Below are 22,098 nucleotides of genomic sequence, written 5' to 3' on the forward strand. Positions count from 1 at the left end.
TCGTTCACACCCACTTACACGCAGAGCTATATGATTTGATTAAAACAAAAAGATAAAAGATATCCATTAAGATGATGAGGAAGAACATCACGCAAAGAACAAAAAAAAAGCTTCACTAACACATATAGTACATAGATCTTCTGATAAGCCGAAACGAAATTAAAGAGCCGGGAAAGCAAAAAAAGGTATAAAATATTTTTTTTTTTTTATTTTTTTTTACACTACCTCTATTCAAGTCAGAACTTCATGGAACCTGGAGAGTGGTAGGTGGAACTTGGACGTGGATCTCAAAAACGGCTCTAACGATTTTCCTAGAAATTTAACTGCTTAAGTATATCGCTGAGTAAAGAATTACTAGTTCGGTGGCCACACGAGGAAAACTCTACTTTGACTGTTATAATTATTTAAAGTAAAAAAAAGAAAGAAATTTAATTTGGGTAAAAAAAAAAAAACATGGCGTAGTCAGTCGTACTGCAAGGATAGCTGAGTTGTTAATTAAAGTTGCTGATATTTCTGTAAATCCAATATAGATTGCATCTAGATTTTACATCTACATCTACATCTAGATCTGAACAAGATCTTTATAGTTCTACATCAGAAGACTAGATCTAAATCTAGTTGTATATGTCTCTATGAAAGTAACAATAAATAATCATACAATAACACAAGAGTAGCTCTGGAGCAACGGGCTAAGCAGACAACGCCTACAGCTGATAGTGCTCATTTTGAGTTCCATGCCCGTCTCGAGCGAAAAAACTTTTTAAAAATTTTCTTTTTTTTTCATTTTATTTTATTTTAACTTGTGTGATGGACGTATTGTCTTTGTTTAAATGTATTTTTAAAAATGTTTTTCTTGGTTGTAAAAAATAATTTTTAGCGTGTGAAAAGTCTCGAAGTGAACTTGTCCAGTCAAAATTTAAAAGCTTATCTCAGCAAATGATGACTGTCTGCGCACACCAACGCAAGCACATAAACACACACGCACGCACATACACACACTCACACACACACCGTGATCTTTTTCATGGCCCCTCAGTCACCTAGCAGTGGCGACACAGTCTGATAGCAAAAGAAACAGCGTTGTGGGTTCATCTTAATGGCATGGTGGCCTCTTCTTCTTTACTCTCTGCTGTACTGTGTGTCTGAAGTCAAACTACAAGGTTTGAAGAGAAAGTGTAAATTACAGTCTATTCACACCCTGGTCAGCATTCACACCCTGGCCAGTCCTCCCATTTAAATTACTTAGTAATGATGAAACGTCTCCAGAGATAATGCCATAATGTCTCTTTCTATTAAGGCCTGGAGAAGTCAGGCGCTAGATAAAAGCTATTGCACTGACTGGGAGGAGACTAGTTTATTTATTTCATCGTCGGACGAATGACAACAAAGTCTATTACATTCTTATGACATGTCATGACATTTCTGGGTTAACTGTCACTACAAGGCAGGGAATCTACAAGACATCCGCAATCTCACATTTCTTATCTCCCCTTTGTTTTCTACGCCTTTCTTATTCCCCTTTTTATTTCTAACCAACGTGTACATGTATTGTCTCCCTTTACCAAGTCTTTCTCTCTCTTTCTCTCTTTCTCTCTCTCTCTTTCTCTCTCTTTCTCTCTCTCTCTCCCTCCCTCCCTCTCTCTGTCTTTTTTTTCTGTCTCTCTCTTTCTCACTATTTCTCTTTCTCTCATTCTCTGTCTCTCTCACGTTCTCTTTTGTTTGCTCTCTTTATTTACCTTACAAAAATGTTCACTCTCTCTTCCTCTGACTCTTTTTTCTTATTCTCTTTTACGATATCTCTCACTCTTTTTTCCCTCATCAATGTCTGTTCTCTCTTTACCACTTGCTCTCTTGTTTCTTTCTCAAACTACCCATCTCTCTCTGTCTACATCTTTCTCTCTGTGTCTACATCTTTCTCTCTGTGTCTACATCTTTCTCTCTCTCCCCACATCTTTCTCTCTGTGTCTACATCTTTCTCTATGTGTCTACATCTTTCTCTCTCTCCCCACATCTTTCTCTCTGTCTACATCTTTCTTTCTGTGTCTACATCTTTCTCTCTCTCCCCACATCTTTCTCTCTGTCTACATCTTTCTCTCTCTGTCTACATCTTTCTCTCTCTGTCTACATCTTTCTCTCTGTGTCTACATCTTTCTCTCTGTGTCTACATCTTTCTCTCTGTCTACATCTTTCTCTCTGTGTCTACATCTTTCTCTCTCTCCCCACATCTTTCTCTCTGTCTACATCTTTCTCTCTCTGTCTACATCTTTCTCTCTCTGTCTACATCTTTCTCTCTGTGTCTACATCTTTCTCTCTCTCCCCACATCTTTCTCTCTGTCTACATCTTTCTCTCTGTGTCTACATCTTTCTCTCTGTGTCTACATCTTTCTCTCTGAGTCTACATCTTTCTCTCTGTGTCTACATCTTTCTCTCTGTGTCTACATCTTTCTCTCTGTGTCTACATCTTTCTCTCTGTGTCTACATCTTTCTCTCTGTGTCTACATCTTTCTCTCTGTGTCTATATCTTTCTCTCTGTGTCTACATCTTTCTCTCTGTGTCTACATCTTTCTCTCTGTGTCAACATCTTTCTCTCTGTGTCTACATCTTTCTCTCTCTGTCTCTTTCTGTCTATATCTTTTTTTTATTTCTGTCCATATCTCTTTCCCTCTCTCTGCCTACATCTTTTATCTCTTTCTATCTTTCTATCTCTCTTTATTTCTCTTTCTCTCTCCATGTCTACATATTTTTCTCTCTCTGTCTATCTCTCTCTCTCTCTGTCTCCATTTTTTATATTCTTTCTCTTTTTATTTATTACCCTTTACAATCTTAGACCACCCGATCTTCATGTTCTCTCTCTAACACTCTCTTTATGATTTTATAAATCTTCCCCCGCCACCCCCACCTCACATCTGCACCTAACCCTCCCCCTTCCTCTCCTCCCTGGTCGTATCCTACTACTCACGGTGAGGTATTAGCCCTCAGTCTGTTCTCCTACATACAACGTAGTGTGAGCGGCCACAGTCGATTTGCTGCGCTCAGCGTGAGTACACAAGCGGGGAGTAGGAACTAGCGAAAGTTGTTGACTGGAAGCTCTAGACCGCGGATGCAACAATAGATGCCGCGGTCAACAATGGACAAGTGAGTGACTCCTGCTGGTCATCATATGATATAAAACAAACTCTGGATTCTAAAATGGCAGGTTTAATTTAAGAAAAAACAGCAGGCTTAAAACAGTTATCAATAGATTTTGTTACTGAAGATATCTCTTTGTATTTCAAACAAAAATTAACAGAAATAAGCTTCACATTCTGGCATCAGTGTTTTTATAAGCTTGTAGTATAAAAACAAAAGTAAATAGATCTAAACTCTAATCTCACCATATGGACATTCTTTAAAAGTGTTTTCCATAAGGACTAATTGTTTAGTCTACCTACTTTCCTACAAACTGGTCAACAAGACGACAGGAGTTGTAGAACTTCAAAAATATCGAAATATTATTTTAAAGTTATTGTTCTTTATTCCAATCCATGGGCGATACGGTTCTTACTTTCAAGAAAGCAGTTCATTAGACTTGTATTTCTAACGTAATCTTTCTAGCTGATTGAGTGGCAGATTCAAACAAAAATAACCAGACAATGGATGCATGTAGTGAACTAACGGTTTCTCCGCCATTTCTGTCACGTGGTTACTGACTTAACATTCTACAAATCACCCGAACGAAGCACGTTGTAGTATCGGTCTCTCCTTTTACTCACCGCGTTAATGAAAGTATCGATTCTTTCGAGGATTAAAAAGCGAAGCATTATTTCCCCTTGCCAGGATTAACGTCTGTCCTTCTCATAGGACGTTTGATTGAATTGACTTTCTGTACATGCGGCCGCCGTTTAGAAAATCCTAAAGTGTTAAAAACTCTTCAAAGCTGTTACAGTATCTTTTGTGTATTTATTTTAACAAAATCAAAGTTAGAATCTATACATTCATAAGAAGAAAAGGTTGACCAAGCGGTGCATTTCGTCAATAGGGTGATTAATTATTGTGTGAGAACCGACAGAATCTCAACATAATACATCGCATATTTTGCTTACATTTGGAACTTAGTTTATGTAAATTGCATGTGACTTGTGCTTATATTTAGGGCTGAAATGATTGCAAGTTTCTTGCAGTAAGGGACCAAAACAGGACCGTTTTCTCATGTGTATTGGTGTGGGTTTGAAAGTTCCTCAATGTGACTGGTCATCAGACCGAGGATAAAATTGATTACTTCGTCACTGATTGTTGTGTATCCGGCGGATAATTTGTTCTGTTAGCATCTGACTGTTGTGTCTCCAGGGATGTGTATGCATGGATTTAACGCTAGAACGCCATGGATATAACGGCTTTGATTAAAAGTCTGCTTACTATCACACAGCTAGGTGTGATTCTACTCGGAGGTAGGTGTGAGACTCTTATTTAGTGAGACTATTATTTAGTGAGACTCTTTTTAGTGAGACTATTATTTCGTGAGACTAGTATAGTCTGAGACTCTTATTTAATGACACTCTTATTTAATGACACTCTTATTTAATGACACTCTTATTTAGTGACACTGTTTCTTTGGTGAGACTCATATAGTAAGTCCTGTTTAGAGAGACTTTTATTTAGTGAAACCATCATTTATATAGACTATTATTTATACAGACTTTTATTTATATAGGCTATTTTATTGAGACTCTTATTTTGCAAAATTTTAGTGAAATTCTTATTTGGTGATATGCTTATTTCTCTAGTCTTATTATTTGAGACAATTATTTCGTGAAGCTTCTGTTGAGTTAGTCTTACCTAGTCTTCTTAACTAGTGAGACTCTTATTTAGTGAAATCCTTATTCAGTGAAACTCTCATTAGTAGGCTAAGTCTCTTATTTAGCAAGACTCTTCTTTAGTGATGCTCTTATTTAGTGACACATTGATTACGTAAAATCGGGCAATGCCACAGTAGCTTAAGTAACCAATAATCATTTAGTAATAGATAAGGGACAACGTAGCGTCTTGTAGGCTGTCGTGTTGATTATTCAGAGTTTGAACCCGGCGGTCCTGATTGAAACTTTGAAAGCAGTTAGTCACATTTTTTTGTGGAAATATATATCGGGACCACAAAGGGATTTCCCCTTTCTGTTTAGATTGGAAAGACACGAAAAAGTTTATTCTTAAAAAAATAATTATTTTGTAGATACATTTTCTTAACATTTTTAAAAGTTAAATTAAATATTTGCACAAATTATTAAGGGGTGATTGGTCTAATGAAATCTACTGTCCCACAAAAGTATTCAGTGTTTTAGCTAGTGATTACTTGTACTTCTGACACTTTTTGTGATGCCAGTTACTCAATTGAATCATCGCACAACTCTCGAGTTGATCATTTGGGTTTACGTTTGAATCACTCAGCCCGAAGTAGATCACTTCATTCCTAGGAGTTGATGAGCGCATTATTGATTCAAAGAATCGTCTTTAGAAATACGTCTCTTGTTCTTTCTGTCTAACAACACCCCCCCCCCCCTTAACTATTTCTCGTTCATTTTGTTTTCTTTAGCTACTTCTTTTCTGCCTCTCTCTCTCTCTCTCTCTTTCTCCTTCTCTCTTCCCCTTTTTTTTTCTCTCTCTCTCTCTCTCTTTTTGTCCATTTCTCTCGATTTGTTTTCTTCATGTCTATAATCCGTATTTAAAAAAAAAAAAAGAACAATTCGATAGAAGAGAGTAAAGTAGGGAAAGAGTGAAATAGTGACTCGGGGTTAAGGTGAGGGGTTATTGAGCCTGAGAAAGCATAAATCTTACTTTACATTTATCGAACATATTAAAACAAAAAACATCAACATCTATACCTGTTTTGAATCGTTCTATGAAAGACATTATAGTATAGCTTGAACTTATAGACCATGAGGTGCCAAATGGGAACAATACTTTTTTTTAACAACTTAACGTATTCTTACTGGATTTCAGACTATCTGGCAGTAGTTCCCAATAAAGAACTGGCGAATGTTTACAAAAATAAGACCAAATGAAGTACAGAGACAAAAAAAAACAACAACATGTAAATCCCTGCATGTCTGCATTATATTTAAGGTCAATGCTGGGTCTCGGACACTTCATTAATTTTCGGACATTACTTTGTGACCTTTTTATACATCGTAAATGTTTGCGAGAGCCATAATGAAGCTTTAAACCTTGTGCAACCAAGCCAGCGAAATAGATCATCTCTAGCCAAAATAGATCATCTCTAGCCAAAATAGATCATCTCTAGCCAAAATAGATCATCTCTAGCCAAAATAGATCATCTCTAGCTAAATAGATCAATTCTAACAAAAATAGATCATCTCTAGCCAAAATAGATCATCTCTAGCCAAAATAGATCATCTCTAGCCAAAGAAGATCATTTCTAACCAAAAAAGATCATTTCTAACCAAAATAGATCATCTCTAGCCAAAATAGATCATCTCTAGCCAAAATAGATCATCTCTAGCCAAAATAGATCATTTCTAACCAAAAAATATCATTTCTAACCAAAATAGATCATCTCTAACCAAAAAAAAAATCTCTAGCCAAAATAGATCATCTCTGAGAGCCACGTAGTATAGCTAATGAACTAAATACCTTTTCATATACCTTGTGGTAATTATAAACTTGTTTTATTCGTCTTTACAACACTCATAAAACTGAATTAAATCTTTGAAATATTCCAACAAAAGTTCTTTTCTATTTCTGGTGACCCTTTTTGAAACACCATTGACTAATGTGTGGCCAGGATTAGATCCAAAAAGTTTTTTAAACACGAAGCATTATCATGTCTAAGAAATTAAACTGAAAAAGAAAAAGTCTAGTTCAGTTGTTAGCGAGGTTATATACCATTTGTCCTGGCAGGAAAGATAATTCTCAATTCCTATTCTTTGAGCATACGAGACAGCAGTGGTGAGGTGTGAAGGACATTACATTCATAGAGATATTGATCACCCCCACTTGATAATCTATTCAAGTCTTGAATCTCTAACAATACGGGGCTGTACTACATCACGCTCAATGCTAATTCGACAAACTATTTGATTTCACCTTATAAGTCTTTGTAATAACTTCTATCAACTTCATTGGCCTACATGTCCGAACAGTATGTACAAGAATAGCATGTCTTTTCTTCCATCTCTCTCTCTCTTTCTCTCTCTCTCTCTTTCTCTCTCCCATTCTCTCTCTCTTTTTTTTTCTCCCTCTCTCTTTTTTCTCTTTCTCTCAACTCGTTCTTTGTTGTGCTTTAAAAAAAAAAAGTCAAAATGTGATATTTGAACAATTAGTTTTTTTTGATTCTCTAATGAACAGATGCACGGGTCTCCACTAGTTTTGTTCTAAAAAATGTTTGACATGTTTGAAGTTATTTATAAATACTGAACCATAATGCAATTGGAAATGTTATAACGATATACGTGATCATGTTATCAATGATCTCTGTCCACGACAAGATGGTATCACTATACCAATATGTTTCTACTTAGAAATGGGGTGTCTTTAAAAAGGTTATTACGTCATCTGTCTACTGATATTGTCACGATGACATTTCAACTGGCCCATAATAACAGAGCGAACCAGATAAGTCTTTTAATGTTATGTGGGTCGTCTTTTAAAGAGGATAAAGATATCTTTGCGTTTTAAACTGTGCTAAAGTTCATAGGGTTCTGCGCAGAAGATTGTGTGTGAGTCCCAGAGGTCTGACATTTGATCAAGCTAATGCCGGGCCGTATTAATAGAAGAAAGACATACGCTATCTTCAGGCACTGGCGGATCCAGAACTTTTGAGTGGGTGGGGCGATTTTTTTCCAAACCCTAACCCTAATGCCCAGTAAACCCTAACCCTATGCATAAACGTGCATATATATATATATATATATATATATATATATATATATATATATATATATATATATATAATATATATATATATATATATATATATCATATATATATATATATATATATATATATATATATGAGAATTTTTAAAAAGCAGCATTTCTAACCCTTTGGTGAAAAACAAAACAACTGGGGCATCGCTATAAGGTTTTCAAGTGGGGTTCGGGGCGAAGCCCCGACGACAAAAGCGTTTTCTTGCTTTTTTCACTGCAGAAAAGTATTCTCCTGACATTTACAGCTCATTATCCATCAGTGGAGTTCGGCCGCCGCCAAAAGCGTTTTCTTGCATTCTTCACTGTAGAAACGCATTCTCCTGACATCTACAACTCATTATTTATCAATGGAGTTCGGGGCGAAGCCCCGACGCCAAAAGTGTTTTCTTGCATTAGTCATTGCAGTAACGCATTCTCCTGACATCTACAACTCATTATTCATCAATGGAGTTCGGGGCGAAGCCCCGACGACAAAAGCGTTTTCTTGCTTTTTTCACTGCAGAAAAGTATTCTCCTGACATTTACAGCTCATTATCCATCAGTGGAGTTCGGCCGCCGCCAAAAGCGTTTTCTTGCATTCTTCACTGTAGAAACGCATTCTCCTGACATCTACAACTCATTATTCATCAATGGAGTTCGGGGCGAAGCCCCGCCGCCAAAAGCTTTTTGTTGCATTCTTCATTGCAGTAACGCATTCTCCTAACATCTACAGCTCATTATTCATCCAATGAGTTCGGGGCGAAGCCCCGCCGCCAAAAGAGTTTTCCTGCATACTTCACAGAAGAAAGGTATTCTCCTGACCTAAAACTCATTATTCATACTATTAAAAAAGGACCTTTTGAATAATGTTGTACTTATAATATTCTAATATGAATTTATAGGCCCTTAATACATTGCAAAAAATCCGATTTGTTCCTTGAAAAGATAAGATACCCCACATATTTAGATTTTGGCTTTGAGGATCTCCGCCGAAAAAAAATTATTCGATAAATAATATTCAATAAAATCAAAGTATAAATTGTGAATTATAGTCCCAAATTTATTTAACTAGAAAAATATCAGATTGAGTAAAGGTTAGAAAAAGGCGACTATGAAAAAAATGATTTGGGTTTAGAACTCATCTCAATCGTGACTCTTATACTGAAAAATTTCGTTTGAATTCTAATTTTTTGAATGCAAAGTCTTTCTTAAAATAGTTATGATAAATTCATGTGAAATTACATAAACTCTGTCTGGAAATGGGAGGGGCGGTAGAGTGAAAACGATTAATCCTCGCTCCTTTAATAATTTCTGCTAAAGATTGCATTTGGCATTAAAGAATAGGGGTGTGGCGACTCGATGTAAGAATTTAATTTATAGTATATATAAATTATATTAGTGACAGATGTTTTTGTTTTGTAATTTCCTAACTGTAATATAAAAAGAAAAAGTATTGGTTTGTCCGATGGGGGAAAGGCGATTGCATGAATCGCCCCTCCCACCTGGTACAACCCTTTTTCATTTAAATTTTACTAATGTTAAAATTTGAGATTAGAGTGTGGTACGACATAATATACAATGAGTTCACATATCAATATGTAGTTTATATTATATAGATATTCAACTAATTTTGTTCACAATCTATGATTCTCCACAAAAATAGGACCGCCCCCCCCACTCAGAGGGCTAGAGTGGGGAGGGCAGTACATGCAATTTCCCCCTCCCCCAACCTCACCGAAACGGCCAAGATACAAGAAGGCGAGCGACATAATATAAATCTATAGATTAATTCAACTAATTTTGTTCACAAACTATGATTTCTCCATTAAAGTAGGACCGCCCCCCCCCTCAAAAGGTTTAGGTGGGAAGGGCAGTAGAGATAAATTGGCAAACAGGGAACGACATAATACAAAGATCGGATAAAATATCAATAACAAGTTTTAATCACATAGATATGTAATTGATTCTGTTAGCAAGCTGTGATTTCTACAAAGAAATTGGACCGCCCCCCCCCCACTCGAAAGTTTATGGGGGGGGGGGCGGGATTGATACCATCGCCCCCTCCCGACCCCACCAAATTGGCCAACATACTAGAGGGGGGGGGCGAAATAATCTAAAAATAGGTTGAAATATAAATAATTAGTATATATTATTAACATAAGTAATGAATTCGTATACAAATTGTGTGAATTCTATACTAAAACTCGTCCGCCCCCTACCGCCCCCCCCCCCTGGATCCGCCAGTGTCTTCAGGCTGTCTAATGAGGATCTCTATGTAATAAGTATAATATGAATCTCTATACCAATATATATATATATATATATATATGAATGATTTAAATCCCTTCATATGTAATGTCCTGGCTTGGATTTCGTGTGTGTTTGATACTATTTCATTTATTCTAAACGCCAGTCCGAACACATCCAAGGGACACACCATTGACCTATACTTAATAAAATTATTGAAGACTTCAACTGATATTTATTTACAGATGGCGATGATCGTCTAGTCTATCTATTCGTCGTTTCAATTAGCAGTCTATTCAATATCCATCTTTCTACAAGCCCTAGCCAAACTCTTCTTCTATCTTGGACCCGTATTCTGCAACGTCATACGTCTGACTACGTCATTACTTTTACCGTCGCTAAAACAAATGCACAATATATTTATTTATAAAACTAACATAATCTCTAAACCAAACTAGGTCACGACAATTATTCGTTTCGTTTCTTCACTGTGACTCCAACAAGAAATGTTTCTACACCTTCTCGCCTCCTCTACAAGTCAATAACTTCATTGTTCTTGTACTAAATCATGGACCAACCTTGGATCTTATACAAACAAAAATTAAATGTAATTTATCTTTTACAATTTACCTTTAAAACTTAATAGTAATACATTAACTTATATAACAACATAATGTATGCTTAAAACGCTATGCTAAGATACAAACATAAACATGAGCGTTAAAACGACAAACTAATTTTTAAAACTTGAACCGAGAAGTCTTAATGTTCTTCTTGAATGTAGTGAAGCATGTTGTTGCTTTGTGAGCGCGTTTCAAACCTTTGGTCCATGCACTTAAAAAGCCTACAAATCGTAACTTTTAAGGGAGAAACCTGGCACAAGTAGAAGCTTTGATCCCATGGTGCGCAGAGCTCTCAAATGGACATATTTCTTTCCTTCATAGTTCATATGTCAACACGATTACGTAGGACAGACAGACAGTAAAAGGAAATATTGGTGTTACCTAACACAAGAGAAATGTGTACTCAGTCAATGTTGGATGGCTGCCTGGTCGTGCGGTTTGCGCGCTGGACTGTCGTTCAGATTTATCGATGGTCCCGGGTTCAAACCCTGCCAGCTACCATCCCCTGTCGTCCTGAGGGAGGTTTGGACTAGGAAGTAAATTATCTTCAACTATGAAGGAACATCCGAAACATGTAAAACATTTTACAAACAAACATTTTTACAAACCATGTTCTCACCTACAGAAATGTAAAGCGCAAAGGATCCAAGACTTGTGCCATTAAACACATAGTGGATATTAATTTACAGTCGAATCGCAAAAAGGTTTATAGTATCATTTCATCATTGACTAACGGCTGGGGTTTTTAGTATAAATGTTTCGATTTATTATTTATAAATTCTAGTTTAAAATAGTTTTTCGGTCAGCTTGACCTTGTCCATTGATGAGTCTTTTTTTAACTGTCTTAATGAATTTCACTTTAAAGTTTGAAACTCTAATTAGTGGACAGAATTAGATTGTCATCTGCACTGTGTCCAATCCATTACCTGGAATGTTTCACACGTAGAGTCGCGTCATTAACTTTGTAGATCTCTGTGCGTCTTCGTGTTTTCGTTGGTCATTCATCCAACACCTGAGTCTCATTTTTGGTGTAATGTCAAGGACAATAACGGCGCCATAAGAGTCTGAACAAGAACACGACTTGAGCTACATCAGCCAGTGAACTTCTCAGGTGAAGTAGTCAAAGGTAACAAGCATTGCAAACCTTGAAAACTCCTCAAACCTTGAAAACTCCTCAAACCTAGTTATAACATAAACAAATCATTAGTCAAACTAGTCAGTAAAAAACAAATTACCATTAGAGTCTGGCACTCAAGACGTTGATTTTCACGAGTGATGGTAATATCTAAAAAATCCAGATTTGAATCTACTAATCTGTAATGATAAAAAAAAAAGGTTTTTAAAAATTCTTTAGTACAGAAGAGCTTAAATACCTATAATCCATCGTTTTGCTAATTAGCAAAGATTACTTCGTTATTTATTTTGGAGGGAGATAGGAAGAAATATGAGGTGGGGGGGGGGATATTTAAATTTCCAAGCAATCAATACAGTTCAATCATTGTAGGACTAGAATTCAGAAATGTTGTCAATTTAGGTTAGAAACTCAGGATTGTTGTTGTTGTTGTTATTGTTGTTGTTGTGGGTTTTTTTTTTTTGCCGATATCTAATGGGACTAATTTTACTAATGGGGACATTAGATTCAACACTCACGTGGTAACATTTTTATAACTAACTAATATTACACATACTGGATTGATCTGGGTTGATCTTCTTTGGCGAATTTCAAGGAGGGCGGCGTATCAGAGGTGCCCCCCGTAAACGCTATAAAGATCAACTCAGGCGCCAATTCGCCCTCTCTGGCATAGAGAAAGTAGCTAGCAGCAGATGGCCTTTGAAAGAGATACTTAGAGAACTCCCACAAAGGTAGCGGGACACACATTACAGCCCAAAGTAAGTCCCTAGTGAAGACAAGCATAGAAGACGAAATGAAAACTTAACTAGACCTGCGGCAGACATTGACTAGACCTGCGGCAGACATTGACTAGACCTGCGACAGACATTGGCTAGACCTGCGGCAGACATTGACTAGACCTGCGGCAGACATTGACTAGACCTGAGGCAGACAACAGATTTGTTTGCACGAGATGTGGGAAAATATGCAGACGAAAAGACATCTTAGACCTCCATCGGTCAACGTCTTTGCCTGTATTAGATTGGGAAAAATATGCAGGTCGCATCTGGGTTTACATAGTCATGTGAAACACTGCACTCATCATTAATCTTCGGAAGGAAAGACACTGCTAATAACACACATGCTGGAAACTTTACCACTTCTAGTGCGGGGGCATTAAACATCTGTGATAAACAACGATATAACCCAGGTGTGGGCAAATTACGGCCCGCGGGCCACATGCGGCCCGCCGAAATGTTTTATGCGGCCCGCGAAACACTAAATAAATCAAGCGTGCCTACACATTACATATATAAAAATGCAAATATATTAAAATAAATAATTGTAAATATCTATAAAAATTATTGAAACTCTTGATTCTGATCACTTATAATGAAAAGGCTACAGAAACATTGTCTCCAAAAGTCCTTCTATAAAGTATGAAGTAAACGAAGATTATATTTAACAGCAATATTTCGATAAATTCAGTAAAAGACATAAGCCCAGGCCAGTATTTATTCAATGCTATGAAGAACTGTGTAGAAAGAGTTGGGTTGGCTTGTACAAGATGGCAAAGGTAACAACTGATGGAGATATGACTGAGAAAAACATCATTTTTAATAAAATAAAGAAAATGTCCCAACCATAAACTAGTAACTGGAAAGTTTACACAAAGATACAATAAATTAAAAAATATTAGCAGCAGGATAGGAACACTGGATTCACACACAGGGCCGCCCATAGGCATTATCAAAGAATGCAGCTGCCAAGGTCCTTGAGTAATGGGTCCTCGCACATGGCTCTCACTTTGCTAGTTTAGAGAAGGAATAGCGATACTTATATTCAATGCTATTGTTCGAAGTACACTAGGTCTTTAATAAATTGCATAATTTTATTTTTTTCCCTTTATTTTGTATTTTTCTATTTTATTGGGGGCCACCAAATTCACTTCGCCTATGGCCTCCAATTATCCATGGCCGGCCCCGACTGGCAGTTCCGAAAGGTACGTGAAGATTTGGAATTAAAACATTCTGATGTTCGGTAACACAGTAGTATTCGCTGGCCAATCATTAGATCAATATGGAATGTCAAGGAAGAAATCGTAAGGTTCCTTGAAGGTCATCGACTGGGACTTTGTGACTAATATTTCTAATGAAGAGTGGAAGACAGACTTCATGTTTATTCATCGGAACCATTGCAATTTGTTGTTTGCACATGAAATGTACATGCATCTTAAATCTTTTCAAACAAAGCTATTCCATTTCTTGAGGCCAGCAAGAGAAATAAAAGGTGAAAGGTGAAATTATTTCTAGTGAAATGGTTGAAAAGTACAAGACATATTTGGATTCCTTGATTGTGAAATTTTAAAGCAAATTTTAAGACGTCAAAAACTTAAAACCAATAGCCGCAGCTCACCGTTTAATGCAGAAGCTGATTCAGCTCCAGATAACATACCTCCAAGCAAATTATGACCTGAAAGAGAAGTTCCAGTCAGTTCTTTCGAGGGAGTTTCATGGGTGCCAGAAGCTGTATATCCACACTTTAAGAAACTTAAACTTTCACATTTTATGGAACCACATTCATCTTTGAACAAGCTTTTCTTTTTGTTTAAAAATTAGCAAGTGTTAGAACAGGGCGATGCTTATTGAAGTTAATTTGACAGCAGTCACAAGAAATACAACAACTAATAAGCTAGTTACATGGTTCTGGAACATTATGCACGAGAGTAAACAGTTATATACTTCATACATTTTTGTTGAAATGTTGGATGTAAATAGACAGTGACAAAATAAATAAATATATATATATATATATATATATATATATATATATATATATATATATATATATATATATATATATATATATATGTGTGTGCGGCCCTCCTAGTCCCCAAATATTATTAATGCGGCCCTCGATTGAAAAAAGTTGCCCACCCCTGATATAACCAATTCAGTGCAACATTTCTGAATAAGTTTAATCATGAAATCAGTATGTATTATTTTATACATTGTAAACTGTGTTTATTATATATATGAATAAATTTAAATAAAAAGTAAAGTAAAGTTTCCCTTTCAGATCTTGCGATCTATAGGATAGATGATGTTAAGGCCATCTGTTTTGTGGCCCACCATTGACGAGCAGGATGTCATGTGGCCAGCACAACGACCAACCGCCTTTGCTTTCCCCTACTAAAGTCAGTGACTTATTAGAGTTGGGTGGACTCAAGGGTCCTCTAAAAATCCCGAATTTTAAAATCCCAGTCTTCCCCTAGATTCGAACCCCGGTTCGGAAGCCAAGTGCTTAACCACTCAGCCATCAACCCCCCCCCCCCCCCCCCATTTATATATAGGCCTATATATAAACTATCTATACATTTAGCAAAGCTTTTACTAAAATAGCATTAGTTTTAAACGAAAGAAATTGTACACCATAGACCAGAGTAATTGTTGTCGTCTTCAGCGTGAGATAAAGCTAAACCCTCTTCATCAAATTTGATGGTCAATTATTTCTGGATGAAACCAGAAGCAGAGCACTACAGAGTACATTTGTGTGAACACTACAGAGTACATTTGTGTGAACACTACAGAGTACATTTGTGTGAACACTACAGAGTACATTTGTGTGAACACTACAGAGTACATTTGTGTTGACAAGAATAACTTTCTGGAACATTCCGTGTTTTTATTTTCAATCTCTTGTTTTTAAATTCTAACGAAACAAAACAAACCATAAAGACAACAATGACCGTGATGGAATCTAAAGATGTTTTATAAGGTTAAAGGTTAAGGCTTTGTCTTCGATTTCTAAAAGATTGATTGAGGAATTCTACGTGGTCATGTTGTTCTGTGACCTAAATATTGTACCTCAATCAACGCAGACAAAAACGTTGTTCGCTGGTATGCGATTCAAGTTCTGACTGTCTATGACAATAAAATACAGCATTGTTCTAAGCCTGCGCTGATTATTTTGAAAGTGTTAATTGGCTTACGCAGGCTAATAGCACTCTCGTGACGAAATTGTGGCAGAGAATCTACACTCTTATAAACTCCATTTAATTTAGATGGTAGGGTTAAGCTGTTTAATTTAAACCTCAAACTGAAGACCCGAGAAAATGTATTACTGTCTCACATTGTTCCCAGAGATAGATCTACTTTACATTTCCTTATAGTCATTCACCAGTTCACTTTGTGGTTGGGAGATAGATCTACTTTACATTTCCTTATAGTCATTCACCAGTTCACTTTGTGGTGGAGTGAGACATGGTGAAATGATTTATCCAATATCTAGGTCGTGTTTTACAAAGAGGTGAAGTACCTTTGTTGCTACCTCCTCTGTCTACTACTACTACTACTACTGCCACTCCAGAACTGGTGTGTGTGGCAATGATTTACGACATAGGTACGAAGTTAGACTGGAGATCTGTGTGGCCCGCTAGCACTTACCCATTAGCAGTAGAGAAACGTTTTAAACCTTCTGCAAAGCAGTCAAGATGGTGTGGAGATTTGGTAAATCCATCTAGGTTTCTATCTCAATACGAATTATCCGTCAGATAAAATTCATCCACCATGCGTATTGCGCTGATCTGTTCCCCGTCACGGCCTAGCCTACACTCTGTTTCGGTATCTATTCCTAGCTATACTTCAAGTGTAGCGACATAAATCTAGACGTCGCGATGTTTACATAATTAAAAATAACTCTTTAACGGCTGCAGCGTTGCAAGAAAATGTCAGTTGGATGTATTTCTCCATACGGCTTGTGGCAGTTATAAATCCCTGCAACCCCGTGTCTAGATCCACCGAGATTAACCCTCGAGATCGGGTCAATGAGTGCCACATTAGGATTCTAAATGTAGAGTTATCTCGTTTAGCATTCAGGAGTGACTCCCCTTAGAGTAAGGACTTGAAAAGTTTAGATCAGCTGTTCTACTGCCATGGCCTACTACTCAAGGATCTATTAACACTGGAAATACTATTATTTTTCATAGGGTCTAGTTATGAGATGTGTTTGTATTGGCTAATACATGTACTTTGATTAAGAAGCTATTTTTAGACGAATGAATTGGATATACCGTGTATATAAGACTTACAAGGGAAGACGGACCTCTGGCTTAGTCTTGCATACTAGCATACATAGATAGGCCAAAAAAAAAAAGAAATAACAGATAGCCTAGACCAGGGGTCGGCAACCTTCTGAGTCGTAAGAGCCAAAAAGTACAATTTACAAAATTTCAAAGTTTTAAAAGAGCCACAAACGTTTTTTCTCGCCTGCCAACTATAAATAGTACTCACACTATTTATTCTTCAATAAAAAAAACAATTAAGCAAATAAATGCAATGGGAGCCATGGCTTTGCAAGGTTTTAGATAGTTTGGATAATTTGGCTCATAACTTGTTTTTAGTTTGAAACTCCGGATTTTCATGTATTAGTTGTTTTCATACTTCTCTTTTAATTATATTCCAGCCAGAGAACGATTGCACGCACGAATATGTCAATCCAAAGATAGTCAGCATTCCAAATGCCAACTTCTTCACCAACGTTATAGAAATCTGGAAGATTATACCATGCGCAGAATCAACTCGCGGCATTCCTTTTAAAGCTGTCCATTTTTTTGTTGCGTTACGTACATTTCTAGACCTCCAACACTTCCAACTTGTTTTTTAACTCTAAACTTTCTACCCCACAAAGCTTTACTTTTTAAATCGAGTAATTGCATTTGATCCAGCATCAAATCAAATATGTTGATGTAGATTTCGTGACTATTTGTGTTGAGATGGTGCACCAGGAATGCTTGAATGATTTTGTTGGTTTTGAACTGCTCAAATCTGTCAAGAAATTCATCTTTGATTTTTTTTATAACAGTGCTAAAGTAATTCGTGTCAAATGTTGTACTGATTTTATCGTGATACTGCTTTAAATATTGAAAATGAAGTAACTTACCGCTCTGAATATCTTCTGTAAAAAAAAAATATTTTTTTCTTAAAAAAAAACAACAATTTCTTCTACCAAAACATAGGCTATGTTTCCCTTTCCTTGCAGTTTTAGATTCAGCTTATTTAACTTTTCTGTTATATCCACCATAAAGTAAACTTTTTGCAACTATTAGTCGTTCTCTAATTCAGGGTGGTTAACGCCTTTTTCATTTTGAAATGTATTTATTTCATTCAAGCACAAAGGCAAAGCAAAACGTTTCAACCTTTGGAAAGCCCTCGCACTTAATTGGGAAGAAGGAGGTCGGAATACCGAGTCACCATTTCTTTTAAGAAGTCTTGAAACTGACGATGGTAGAAGGCTTTTGACAAGATGCTGTTAACAATCCTGATTACTAAATTTATGACCTTAACTATTTCGATCAGAATTGTTTTGGGCACAAAGCGCTACTTGGTGTATTATGTAGTGAAATGTAAGAATTCCATGGTTTAGTTTGTTTCGAAGAATCGTTGTTGTCCCTTTTTTTTCCTGTCATATTCTGGCTCCATAAGTTGCTTTTGAAATGATTTTATTTAAATCGATCTTATTGTCTTCAATGTATTCTTGCACGGCATTCTATATTCCCCTTTAGTTTGTCTTGGGAGTGGTAGCAATCTTAGAAGTTCTTCTTTTGGACTTTGGGAAGACATATTCCTGACAGAAAGGGCAATTTGTACCCTGTGTATATGTCGCAAGACTCATCCACAGCAAATGATGAGACAGAAGCTGAATATCTTCCACCCTCGAATATGTTACATTTGAAGACACTTTAGATATTCTATCTTGCACTGTTTTAGCGAATAGTGGCAAATCTTTTTTTTTTTCAAGATTTATGGTTTGTTTTTTGAAATGACGAAACAGTTCTTCAGATGCCTGCAAGAAGCAGTCTTGACATACTCACCATCTGTAAATGGATTGCCTTTTTGTGCAATTTCCAGTGGTACCGCAAAGTCTACCAGATTAGCGTTACTTATAGATTGCTTCTAACTTTGAGAAGATAATCCCTTCTAAGTACTTAAAACTCATTTATTTAAAACAACACACTATACGTCACAGCCAAATCGAGTGGTGAAAATGCCAATTTGTCTTGCATCGAAAGAGAATTAAAACCTACATAAAAACATTCGACGACTGAGTCATTCAAGAGCTTCCGACGGACTGACGACAGTGACGACGCGTGTCACGGGGAAAGGATGTGGTGAAAAGCGAGTACAAGTGGCTGAGAAATAGAATCGGTGCCTAATGCTCTTTAAAACATTTCAGAACTATTTTTAAAAAATGTTTCGATAAAATAATTAATATTTTCGAATGGAACTAAAGAGCCACAGCTTCACAGCCAAAGAGCCGCATGTGGCTCGCGAGCCGCAGGTTGCCGACCCCTGGCCTAGACAACTTCCAAGAATATAAAATGTACATATAGGAGAGACCAGACAACTTCAAAACATATCAAATGTAGCTACTGAACATATAAAAGAAGTCTGACAGTCTTAATTATACTATACTATAATTATTTATTATATCAAAATGATGTTTTGGTCACTGTTGAACCTTAATTCATGCTTACATTTTATTAACAGACGTAACTGTAATATGAAATACGAAATATGGCATAGAAACTGACGTTTTAGTGAGACATTATTTACCTGCAGAGAATCATTCAGATTTATGACAAATGCTTATACTGCACGTGCTTGTAAAGAACTATGCCTGTCAGCAAAACGAAACGAAATGGAAAGCTGAAGCTGAAGAGTTCAGTGACATGAAACATCAAGCAAGACTGGCCAGAGTCAGACATGTCACTCACATATCCACGTAGATGTCACTTATGTTTGTACAATTTCAGCTACATAGAGGACTTGATGGTAGTATTGACTTTCATTCTAAGTTCTACATGAAATAAAGTGTTAGATAAATCTATAAGACATCTAACAACACAGTGTAAGTATTAAATTAAAAACTCTTCAATGCAATTTTTTTTTAATGGAAGCCTACAAAGGAATCTCTAATTTTGAGTTTGTGTGTGTATTCTTATATACTACGAATAGCTAGTACAATGACATGCTATTAGGAAAATAAGTAATTTTAAATCTTTTCCGAGTGATATCGTAATGGTGATTTTAAATAAGCTCTTTGAGCAGAATAACAATGTGAATGTTTGTTTATTTTTCATGTTTTAAATGTTCCTTCAAATTTGAAGATAATTCCATCCTTGCAAACCCTCCCGCAAGACGACGGGGATAGAAGCTGGCAGGATTCGAACCTGGGACCATCTAGACCACTGAACGACTGTCCATGCAAACAATGATAAACTTTTACGTTATTCCAAAAACAAAAACAAAACAAAATTGCAATATTCGAGAGGCACACACAGTGGAGAACGGCTTAACAGAGGTGTCCCCCATATGTGCTATAAACATTATCTCAGGCGCCATTTTGCCGTCACTGGCATAGAGGAAAGTGGCTTGCAGCAGATGGCCTCAGAAAGAAACTGTTAGATGTCATGAAGGCCGCGAGACACACATTCGTGGTTCAACGAAAAGCCCTCGGAGAAGACATACGCAGAAAGAATTTTTAATAGACCTCCGCTGGACAACGGCTTTGACTGCATCTGGTGTGGGAAAATATTCAGGTGGCAACTGGATTTGCCTGGCCATGAGAAACACTGCACTCATCCTTAATCTTGGGAATTAAAGTCATTACCATTCAATCATTCCTATATAGAAATTAAACAAAAGTGATATCTTACTGCTGTTAAACAAATATTTTCTTAGGGTAATAAGTTTTCATCTCGCCAACAATGAATTTGTGTGTGTTTTTTTTGGGGTGGAGGGGGTGCGCCAAGAGACTCGTGTTGCTCTTGTAATATCGGACCCAGCACGAGTCTCTTCTTGCAGCTACAACACTCATAGAAATGAAAAAACAATCTCTCTAATGAACTTTGCTTCTTCTATCCTCTTGGTGCCGGGTCTAAAGTCGCTCTTGTAATCATAAAACTAAAATATATTGTTCTCAACTATTCTTAGGTCTACATTAGATGTATTAGTTTTCAAGTCGTGACCCAAAGTCTGCTGTCAGCAGCCGTTCACGTCCTCACGCTGGTCTACAACTCGCTTGTGGGCGGTTCTTCACACTTTCATCTAATGTGATTGACAGCTCAACCAAACGAACCAGACACTCTAAGGCTTCTCCAAGTTGACCAATTTGTCACTGTCTGGCCAGGCTGAGTCCTTGAGTTCATCAAAACTTTAGTCTGTGTAAGGTTGCACAAGTCGAATTCTCATTTTGGTGGTTTCTTACAGTAGTGAGACGCACATAGTCTGGTTGGAACTGTTTCAGCTACTATATCCGATGATATCTAAGTACTTGCTTTAAAGTAATTTGTTGACTCTGTGTCACCTACCCACGATGAGCATTCCATTAGGAGTTGCATGGAGGAGGGGGCAGGAGTGGAAGTTGAAGGACGAAAAAAAAATATTTAAAAACATGAACATTGGCCAATGACTGATTGTCAGTGAAGTGACTTTAGGAAACATGTGTGTGTGTGTGTGTCATAGACTGAAATGCATGTGCTCTCTCGATCTTTTTATCAACCTATCTCTCTTTTTCTCTTTCTCTCTCTTTCTATTTCTCTCTTTCTCCCCTCAATTTTTCCTTCAGTGTCTCGCCTTCTTTGTTGATTCAGCGATTACTTTCAACTCTCCCTCTCTCCTGCTGTGTCTTAATGTATCTACAGCATCTTTCCTTGTGTATGAATGCGCGCGCGTGTGTATGTGTGTGTGTACGCGACTGTGTGGATGATTTTGTTCCTTGGGTACATTTTATTATCCACTTCTCCCCCGCCTCCTGCTTAAAATATCTCTGTATGACAGTCAAATGGTTTAAACATCAGTTGAATATTTATAGATCAGAGTTTCTAGTTCTCTTATCAGATCTAAACGTAACCACAGACCATCAATCGATTCTATGTTTTGAAGAATGTATCATTTATCACCAGGTTAATATCGTTTATAAAACTGTACATACAAGAACAACAGTTTGAGAAATACTTTTATTTAAAGACAATACCTCCTTTATACAATTTACAGAGTGATTATTTTTTCTCTAAATAACTAGTGAATGTTAGATGTAAAAACTGGAACATTTTCACCCCGCTCCATTCCCCCCCCCCATTTCCCGTGTGTGTTCCAATCTTGTCGTGATTTCTAGTTGGAGAATGACATTGTTTTGTTTCTTTACATAAACAAGTTTCATA

At 36.8% G+C, this 22,098-nt stretch overlaps 1 protein-coding gene across 1 annotated transcript in view; it reads left to right on the plus strand.

Annotated features, from left to right (window-relative positions):
* The first annotated feature begins 3,043 nt into the window (after positions 1-3,043).
* LOC106073302 (lachesin-like) overlaps positions 3,044-22,098 on the plus strand; it is a 109,571-nt gene continuing 90,516 nt past the window's right edge. Inside the window, exon 1 of the mRNA XM_056031417.1 lies at positions 3,044-4,427. Within this exon, the coding sequence (XP_055887392.1) occupies positions 4,361-4,427 (67 nt within the window). The 5' untranslated portion in view covers positions 3,044-4,360. The remainder of the gene's footprint in view (positions 4,428-22,098) is intronic.

The sequence above is a fragment of the Biomphalaria glabrata genome, chromosome 1 (genome assembly GCF_947242115.1).
Source record: "Biomphalaria glabrata chromosome 1, xgBioGlab47.1, whole genome shotgun sequence".
Classification (NCBI taxonomy): domain Eukaryota; kingdom Metazoa; phylum Mollusca; class Gastropoda; family Planorbidae; genus Biomphalaria; species Biomphalaria glabrata.